The 10,088-nt window shown below is 47.1% G+C and overlaps 1 protein-coding gene across 3 annotated transcripts; it reads right to left on the bottom strand.

The window, feature by feature from the left end:
• Positions 1-1,223: 1,223 nt before the first annotated feature.
• On the bottom strand, positions 1,224-9,367 carry Pnma8a (PNMA family member 8A). 3 transcript variants are annotated; one of them, XM_076927380.1, is made up of 4 exons: positions 8,997-9,366; positions 7,574-7,966; positions 6,053-7,418; positions 1,224-5,595 (listed from the first exon to the last, which is right to left on the bottom strand). In XM_076927380.1, the coding sequence occupies exons 3-4, from the start codon at positions 7,338-7,340 to the stop codon at positions 5,579-5,581; spliced, it is 1,305 nt and encodes a 434-aa protein (XP_076783495.1). In that variant the 5' UTR covers positions 7,341-7,418; positions 7,574-7,966; positions 8,997-9,366; the 3' UTR covers positions 1,224-5,578. The 3 variants fall into 3 exon arrangements, with proteins under 3 accessions (XP_076783495.1, XP_076783494.1, XP_076783496.1); XM_076927379.1 differs by having other exon boundaries at positions 6,053-7,966; positions 8,997-9,367; XM_076927381.1 differs by lacking the exon at positions 7,574-7,966 and having other exon boundaries at positions 8,997-9,367.
• Positions 9,368-10,088: the final 721 nt, after the last annotated feature.

Genomic DNA, 10,088 nt, shown 5'->3' with positions numbered 1-10,088 from the left:
AGCTTGCACCCCCCTTGTGTGTATGTTTAATATGGGAATGTTTTTAATTTTTATTCATGCATGAGTGTTTTTTCTGCATATATGTCTATATACCACATGTACACAGTGCCTTTGAAGGCCAGAAGAAGGCATCAGATACCCTGAAACTGGAGTTACAGATGGCTTTAAGTTACAATGGGGGCAGGGGATGAAGGGGGCAGGAACCAGACCAGTTCCTCTGGAAGAGTAACCAGTGCTTTTAACTATTGAGCCATTTTTCCAGCTCCAGGTGATTTTTTAAAAAGATTTCTTTGTTTACTTTGTTTATATGAGTACACTGTTACTATCTTCAGACACACCAGAAGAGGGCATCAGATCCCATTACAGATGGTTGTGAGCCACCATGTGGTTGATGGAAATTGAACTCAGGGCCTCTGCAAGAGGAGTCAATGCTCTTAAACACTGAACCATCTCTCTAGTTCTGCCCTGTGTGTGTGGGGGGGGGGGGGCTGATATTTTTAAAAGACAAGTGACAGCTGGGCACAAACCTGTAATCCCAGCACTCTGTAGGCAGAGGCAGGTGGAACTCTGTGAGTTCGAGGCCAACCTGGTCTACAAGAGTGAGTTCCAGAACAGCCAGAGCCACACAGAGAAACCCTGTCTTGAGAAACTTAACACACACATCTCACTGTGGAAGCTGTTGTTGAAATGTTTTAATCCCACCTTTGACCATATAGTTCCTGAATAAAAGACACACACAACCTTTATATTTACAATAAGCCTTAAACAGCACAGGAGCTGAGCAGATTCCCACCCTCCGTGCCGTTAGAATCTGCTTTCCTACCGATAACCCCGAGTTGTTGCTTACTATGTTTCATGTGGGCTGCTTGTAACTCCAACTGGCCAGCCTACAAGGCCACATTGTCATGGGCTTCTCCCCCATTCACACTTCTCTCTCTCTCTCTCTCTCTCTCTCTCTCTCTCTCTCTCTCTCTCTCTCCCTCCTCCTCCTTCTTCTCTCTCTTCTCTCTCCTCTTCTTCCTCCTCCTCCTCCTCCTTCTTCTCTCTCTCTCCTCTTCCTCCTCCTCCTCCTCCTTCTTCTTCTCTCCTCTCTCCTCCTCCTCCTTCTTCTTCTTCTCTCTCCTCCTCCTCCTCCTTCTTCTTTTTCTCTCTTTCTCTCTCTCTTCCTCCTCCTCCTCCTCCTCCTCCTCCTCCTCTGACCTCTAGCCTAGGAATCCTAAGCCTCACCTATGCCTCTTCTGCCCAGCTATTGCCAGTCAGCATTTTTATTTACCAATCAGGAATAATTTGGGGGCAGGGTCACATAGGGTCACTTGGGTCTCTCCTCTCTGGGGCAACCAGGTCTTGAGGAACCAGAATTAGCATTAGAATACAAGCAGCATGGAGCCAACCCACTACAAGAAGCTGTAGTGTGTCACAGTGTATCACACAGTATACCTTTTTGTCCACACATCTTTACTTGCAAATGTTCATTGCAATGAGTCATTGGTCTGTTTGAGGCCTCCAGCTTCTGCTACACTAGTATCAATACTGGATCCTCACCAGGACTCCTCTCGGATATCCTGTTGCAGCTTTGGATCTGTAGGGTGGTCTTCTTCACGTGCTCCAGCAGTTCATAAATGGGGTAGACGTTGGGGTGGGCCAACTCAAAGCCCTGGATCTGGGCCTGGGTGGTAATTTTTTTTATTCTAATATTTTATTGCATTTTACCTATTTATTTTGTGTGTGAAAGAGACATGGAAAGTGTGCACACCCCAACTTGCTAGTGGAGTTCAGTGGTCAGCCTGGGGGAATCAGGTCTCTCCTTCCATTATGTGGGTCCCAGGAATTGAACTCAGGTCTTCAGGCTTGGCAGCAAGTGCCTTTAACCACTGAGCCATTTCATGGGCCCAACTTATCTGTGGGTTTTAGGGGGGAAGAGGTTCTGAGTGAGGATTTCTTTGTGTAGCCTTGGCTACACAAATGTGCCAGGTGGTGGTGTCACATACCTTTAATCCCAGCACTTGGGAGGCAGAAGCAAGCAGATTTCTGTGATAGCCTGGCCTACATAGTGAGACTCTTGTTTCTACACACACACACACACACACACACACACACACACCTCCTGTCCAAGAAAAGCTTCTGTCTTAGAGCAGGTAAAATGGCTCAGCAGGTTAAAGGTGCTTGCCTCAAAAGCTAGGCAACCTGCTTTAGATCCCTGAAACCCATGTAAAGGAGGAAAGACAAAACAGTCCCACAAAGCTGTCCCCAGACCACCACAGAGTGCATAGGCATGTGTGCCCACACACGCCAGGGCACTCCCAATAAGACTTTTTAAAAACCTCTGCCTTTACCAAGGTGAGAGGGAAGAAAAAGTCCTCGCTTTCCAGATACCTTTTGAATAAACTGGCATCAGCCAGGTCTGATGGTGTAAGTCTGTAATTCCATCTCCTTGGAAGATTGAAGCAGGAAGGCCACAAGTTCAAAGCCAGCCAAAGCTATACTGAGTACACTGAAATCTAGCTCGAAAATAAAACTTAAAAAGAGGGCTGGTTATGTAGCTCAGTGGTAGAGCCCCTGCCTAGAATCTCCCAGTGAGGGGCTGGGGGTGTGGCTCAGCAGTGGGGTGATTATCTACTAAGCATGAGGCCCTAGGTTCAGTCCCTCATACCAAAACATAAGTTAACAACAACAAACCTAGTACCTTCATATCATTCAACATCATTTATTACCCACTGTAGAAACTGTAAGGTCACTGGGGGCAGAGATACAGGCCACAGCTAAGAGCAAATGGCTTCTCTGCTGGGAAATTCACAACAGTCATGCCTCTTATGGCTCAGCAGGGAAATCTTCCTCTGAGGGTTTGTGTTCTTCACAAACCCTCCACAAATAAGACAGCACACGGACTTCCCTTACACGGCTTTATTTTACACTCACACATGTACATCCAGTGAAGCTTCAACAAGGATATAACTGAGTCTCCAGGATTACCACAGGAAACATGTCTGCTGCTTGAGTCTCTGCTGGTTGACTCACTGACAGAGTTCTTGGATCAAGAAAACTGAAGGGGGAGGGGGTTTGGTCATGAAATCTTGCAAGGGCTGGAAATCTAGGCCAGAAACCTCATGGTATACCAAGTTAGCCCAGATTAGCAATTGACCCTGAGTCAGTCACAGCTGAACAGGAGATCAGACACACAGATGCACGCTCACTTAGGTTTTGTTACAGGACATGCAGGGATCCCTTCCACCTCCTTCTGACCTTTCTCCTCAAAATCCACATTTACAAGAAATTTAATTAGGGGGTGGCAAAGACAGCCCAGTTAGGAAAGCATGTTGCAAGAATGGGGATTTGAGTTTGATCCCCCAAAACCTGGGTGAAAAGAACATGGTAGCTCAGGCTTGTAGCCACAGTGTTGGGGAGGCAGACAGGAGAGCCCTGCGGGTCCCTGCCCAGCCTAGCCTACTAGCCAGTTTCAAGCTAGTGAGAGACTCCTGTCTCATAAAAAGGCCGGCCAAGCAGTGATACTCAAGGTAATCAATCCTCTGCCTCCACATACACACACATGCACATATGCACAGATGAACACACACATACACACACATGCACATATGAACACACATACACACACATGCACATATGCACAGATGAACACACATACACACACATGCACATATGCACAGATAAACACACATACACACACATGCACATATGCACAGATGAACACACACATATACACACATGCACATATGCACAGAAGAACACACACATACACACAGGAAAACACAATTGTACACAAAGCACAGTGCAATGACTAGTTACAGTTATCCTATACACACAAGGGAATACAGCGGTATTTTGGATTACAACACAGTTGAGTTCTTGTTTTTCTACACTTAAAAAAAATTTTTTTTAATTTACTTATTTATTTTGAGACAGGATCTTACTCTGTAGCCCAAGCTGGCCTTGAGTTCAGAGCAATTCTCCTGCCTCAGGCTCCCATTGCTGGGATTACAGCCACACACCAACACCCTTGCTTCTTTACATAATTTTTAGTTATATTTATTTATGTGGGGGTATGTTTGTGACATGGAATAAATGTGGGATCAGAGAGAAACTTTCAGGAGTTACCTCTTTCTTTCCATGAAGTGGGTGCTGGGGATTGAACCCAGGGACTCAGGCTTGGTGGCAAACCCCCTTTCCCACTCAGCCATCTCTGAAGCCTCTCTTTCGTGCTTTTAAACATGAAAAAAGAGTCCTCAGAATGTAGCTTAGAAACCACAGATGGGGGAGACACCATCCTCTCTCACAGGCACATAGAATGAGACATGGCAGCAAGGACAGATTTAGTGGTACTAAATTCAGAGGGCAGAAATCAGCTCATTTTTAAGTAACTTTTAAAAAGAGACAGATTTTTCTTCTTCTGGCTATAATGTGAGCAGCTGATTTAAGCCTCAAAGACAGAGGATCTTGTAGAGGTCATCAGAATTAGAGCTAAAAACTGAATTCTCTCTGCCAGCCTCTTCTTTCCCCACAGGCTTCTAGAGAGAGTATCGCCTCATTTGGGAACTAAAGTGCCATTTTTATTCCACTGTTTTTTATTGGTTCTGAAGATGAAACCCAAGGCCTTGCATATGCTAGGCAGGGGCTCTACCACTGAGCCACACCCCCAGCCCCTCAGTGGGGGATTCTAGGCAGAGGCCCTACCACTGAGCCATGCATGCAGCCCCTTATTGGGGAATTCAGGACAGGGGCTCTACCACTGAGCCACACCCCCTGCCCTCACTAGGGGATTCCCCAGTCCAGAAGCTCACTATTTCAGATAGGCTGGCTGGCCAGCAAGCTCTTGGGGGTCTACTTGCCTGCACCACATTGATGCTGGTGTTACAGGCACAGTCAGATGTTTACATGAGTCCTGGGGATTAGAACTCAGGTCCTTATGCTTGCATTGCAAGCCCTATTATGCACTGAACCATCTTCCCTGCCCCTAGTTTTCTTTAAAGACAATGAAAACTGGAGGATTCAAGGGCATGCAGATGTTTGTTTTTTCCAGAACTAACTCTTGGGACCTCAATTTCCATTTAGGCTGCTGGAGGGTGAACTGAAGAACACAGCACACAACAAGCTTCAAAGAGCCAGGTCCGACTTACCAAATGCGTACAGTGCAAGGGACACAATGTCTACGTGCCCTGCTGGACCGCAGGCCAAGAAGGCAGGCTGTGCCTCCAGAAGGAAAACAGGGGGTAGAGAAGAACAAAGGCTGAATGCCGGTGCCCAATACCATGAGCCCCCTTGTGGGTAAAGGGAAAGAACCTTCTAAGATTCTCCAAAGCTACTTATTACCTTGCCTACCTCTGAGGATGTGCAGAGATGAAATGAAGCTACAACTCAGGAAAAGACACAGAAGGAGTCTCCCCCAAGCCGTATCCCCCACCTAAGGCCTCACATTTGCCTGTGTGGGTCAGACCCACACACACACACACCAGGCCCCCAATAGTCCACAGTCAGGTTTCATTGAACCACAAAGAAAAAGTTCACTTCCAACTTGATCCTTCTTCCTTGACACTCTTCCACCTCTTTGGGTACAGAGATCCCCAAATCATAGCTTCCTGGAATCTATGGATAGATCAGAACACACCAAGGGAAACAGGGAAAACCATAATTAGATATTTACTGCCTGGGAATCTCCTGAGTCGAGGATGGTGGCCAACCCAACCCCCACCCAGCCAGGCCCGGGAAACATTAGTCTTAGGGCCCTACACCCTAACAGACTACAGAATTCAAACTCTTATCCCTCTGCTTCGCCTCCCAAGTGTTGGGATTACAAAGTCCTAAGCCAAAACTGTTACATTGTTATGGAGGGAAATAGATCAGATGGTCATGGATCGCCATTGACCTCAGTATTGCCTAGCAAGGGCTCTAGAAGGGAGGCCCAGGCTCATACTCGCTAATCCTCTCACCTAGGAGAGTTTTTTTCATCCCCACCCCCAATACCCTGAAGTCTTCCTGGACCTCTCTGCACCTCCACTGAACCCTCATCTTAACTAACCAAGTCATCTCTATATGCATTCACCTTTGGAGACATGAGGAAAGCCTCCCAGCTTGGTCTTCTGAGCCCTGGATGTTGAAGCAGAGGCATCATCAGGTTGGGTCCCCTGAGGAACCGGCATGGTCCTTCTAGAACCAAGCCCTTTCTTCAGAATCGCTGTTTTGTTCTTGGTGGCTTCAGAATCAACCAGGACATATGAGAGAGCCCCCAAGCTCATCTTCTTCTTTTTCCTTGCGAGGGCAGGGATCTTGTTAGAGGCCCATGTCATAGCTTTCTTCTTTGGGGGGTTCTCGGGTCCACCATCTTGATCTGAATCCTCTAGATTCCCGGGGCTGTCAGCTGTGGGCAGTGCACTCCGAGGAAGATCGTTGGGATCCCTCCAGACTCTTTTCTTCTTCCAAACTGTCTCCTGCTTCACAAAGGGTTTTTTGTTGCTCTTGACAGACTCTGGGATGTCTAAGCTTTGGGCAGGCATAGCTTCACCAGCTTCCAAATTATCCTTATTGTAATTGCTGTTGTAATTGCTGCCTTGGGGTTTTCTCCAGCATATTGGTTCTTGCTTAGGATTTTTTTTCTGCTTCCTTCTCCTGGAGCGAATCTTACCTCCAGCCCTGCGAACTAGAGGTTTTGGAGGGTCACCATGGTCCTCTGTGTTCTTCCAATAGTTTTGGTCTTCCATCTTGAAAGCTGAACCCACTTCTAAGCCCAGCCCAGGTTCCTTCTTTACTTTCCTCGCAGTGGAAGCCCAAGTCGCCATCAACTCGGCCTCAGCAGCCTCCTGGGCCCTCGCTTCTTCCTCCCGATGACGGACTGCAGCATCCATGTAGAAGATGACCTGTACTACGGTGCCCAGGAGCAACCCTAAAGCTTCAGCCCAGTTCGGTGGAGGCTGATTTGAATTCGGGAGTTGTGGGTTGGGGTTAAGCCGCAAGAGGCGCACCACATCCTCCCAAGTGCGTCCTTCAGCATCCAGAAATTCGTTCAGATTTTTAAAAAATTCATCGTCCTGGGTGGGGTCCCTGCAGACTACTCTCCAGACACCGCCCCTCCCTGGGAACTCCCGGGGTATAGAGCTCAGATTCACACCCTCGCTAACCTCAACTAGAGCAGCCTTCACATTCTCTTGCCTCAAAAAAATTTTGTTGAGCACACGGTATGTGCCCAGTGGCAAGAGGACCCCATTCAAGGTCTCCTCAATTTCTGCGTGGCTACAGTGCTCAGGGATACCAGTGACCAACAGGGACCTGTGGATGTCCAGTCCCATGCCCCTGCACCAATCCTCCAGTAGGTTCATGGCCACGGGCTCCGACATTTTCCTGCTCTATACCTAAGCGTGGAACAGAGTCTATGAGGGAGGAGGTGGAGTTAAGGTGGTCCCCAAATATGAATCCTGCAAGGTGACAAGACAGTGAGGTCAGATTCCCTGGAAGATGGACAGGCACACAGGTCTCCCCTGACTCTTCCGCTGCCTTGGCCTTACAAAACGCCACACCCACACCCCATCCCCCAGAGTCATCCTTCTCAGCCTGGGCCCCTGTTGCTCACGTGTCTGAATACGGTGCAATCAGCCCTCGCCCGCCGGTTTCTGGAGCCTGGCACTCCACAGGTTCACAGTGATGTTCTGGCCTCCCCAACTTCTGACAGTTTACCCAGGCCAAGGACAGGAGCCTGGAGCGCAACTGCTTTTCCAAGTGCAGGCTCTGACCTCAAAGAGGTCAGGACTCCATGCCTAAGCCCAGCCCCAGCTCCCTGTCAGCACAGGTCACACAGCCTTGATCCCCCCAGCTACACCGAGCTAGCTAGCTGGTATTGAAGATCGCTCATGCGCACTTGCTTCCTGCACAAGGTCCTCAGATCCGCATCCCCTGCGATCTCCATGGCAACAGTCCACTGGTTGCTAAGCATCATCCTGGCCTGCTGTGGGCTCTGCAATCAGACCTAATATGGAAGACAGACAAAAGATGTGACTGCCGTGATTGCTCAGGTGTCCATTGGGCAAAAAATCCACATTCTGCATCCCTCCAGAGCTACTTTTCCACCACAGACTACTTCTTTCTCTTTAAATTTATATACACGCACATATATATCCCATTCTCACCCCCAAGGCAGGAAGGGTCCTATTGTGCAGCCCTGGCTGGCCTGGAACTTTGTCTGTAGATAGGTTGCCCTGGAACTTACAGAAACCAACCTGCCTCTACTTCCTGCATGCTAGAATTAAAGGCTTGTGCCACTATGTCTGGCAACTTTTATAATTTGTTGTTGTTTTGATGATGATGATGATGACCACCACGACGACGATGACGAAAGTAATCGGGGCTGGAAAGATAACTCAGTGGTTAGCACTGAAGACTTCCAGAGTACCTGAGTTTGGTTCCCAGTGCCCCCATGGCAATTCACAACTATAACTAACTACAGCTGTGGGAATCCAATGCCCTCTTCTGGCTTCTTTGAGCACTATATATATGTGGTGCACAGACATACATGTAGACAAAATACCCACACATATAAAATAAATAAATAAGGACATTTAAACCTCTGGTCACTTAAGTGGCAAAACACTTTTGAGCTCCTGGAGTCAATCCCAGGACTGCTGAAGAAAAAAAGAAGCTAACAAAAGAAGAAAGAAAGAAAACGATTTGCCTTACAACATTCACTAAAGTTGAGGTGGCTTAGATAAAATTTCCTGTGACTAGGGTTGTGGCTGAATTTAACCAACCATATCACAAATAACTACAAAAAAAAGAAAGAAGAAGGAAAGAAAGAAAGAAAGAAAGAAAGAAAGAAAGAAGAGAGAGAAAGAAAGAAAGAGAGAAAGAAAAGAAAAGAAAGAAAGAAAAGAAACTTCTGTAGCTTCTGTAGCCCAGAAACTGAGATTTTTTTCCAGCAGACTAAGAATGTTTGGAAGACTGTCGTGAAAAATGAAAGTGGAGGGCTGGGAAGATGGTGGCTCAATGGATAAAGTACTTACTGTGCAAGCATGATTTCTTGAGTTCAAATCCCCAGCACTCATGAAAGAAGTGAAGTGTGGCATTAGGGGCCTTTAATCCCAGTGCTGGAGGCAGAGACAGGAAGAAGAGTAGGTGCCCCCTGATCAGCCAATCCGCCAGAAACAGCAAGATCCAGACCAGTGAGAGACCCTGCCACAAAAATTCATGGTGAGTTGGGCAGTGATGGCACATACCTGTAATCCCAGCACTCAGGAGACAGAGACAGGAGGATCTCTGAGTTTGGGGCCAGCCTGGTCTACATATCAAGTTCTAGGCCCATCTTGGCTACACAGTGAAACCCGATCTCTAAATAAATAAAGTGGAGAGCAATTGGAGAAGACCCCTGGCTACCACAAGCACACAAGGCAAGCAAAGCCCACTCCCAAACACACAAAACCGAAAATGATATGTTTGAATTATGCTGTTTCAATGAAATGTGGAATTAGAGAAAGTCACATTTCTAAATCTCTGTATTTCAAAGTGATCTCACTTAGTATGTGTGCATGCTGTGTGTGTGTAAGAGTGTGCTTGGGAGGCAGAGGCAGGCGAATTTCTGAGTTTGAGGCCAGCCTGGTCTACAGAGTGAGTTCCAGGACAGCCAGGACTACACAGAGAAACCCTGTCTCGAAAAACCAAAAAAGAAAAAAAAAAAAAAAAGAGTGTGCATGCATATGTGCCAAGGCAAATATGTCTGACGACAGCTTGCTGGAATCTGTTGGATTGCACTCAGCTTACAGGCTCGTGCCGCAAACACTTTCCCCAGTGAGCCATCTCGCCAGCCCAAAATTTTGGCTTCACTTGTCATTCTATGTGGTTGCAGTATGTAAGAGAAAGACATTTGCCAAGCAGTGGTGACACAAGCCTTTAATCCCAGCACTCCAGAGGTAGAGGAAGGTGGATCTCTGTGGGTTTGGGGCCAGCCTGGTCTACAGAGTGAGTTCCAGGACAGCCAGGGATACACAGAAAACCCCTTTCAAAAAATCAAAATAAATAAATAATTTTTAAAATGAGATCTACAAATATTTTAAATAAGTGAAAACAGATCAGAATTACATATACACAGAGAGAGAGAC

This window comes from Arvicanthis niloticus, chromosome 29 (genome assembly GCF_011762505.2).
Source record: "Arvicanthis niloticus isolate mArvNil1 chromosome 29, mArvNil1.pat.X, whole genome shotgun sequence".
NCBI classification, from domain to species: domain Eukaryota; kingdom Metazoa; phylum Chordata; class Mammalia; order Rodentia; family Muridae; genus Arvicanthis; species Arvicanthis niloticus.
Note: the sequence above shows the minus strand (reverse complement) of the source record. Positions and strands in the feature narration are given on the sequence as shown.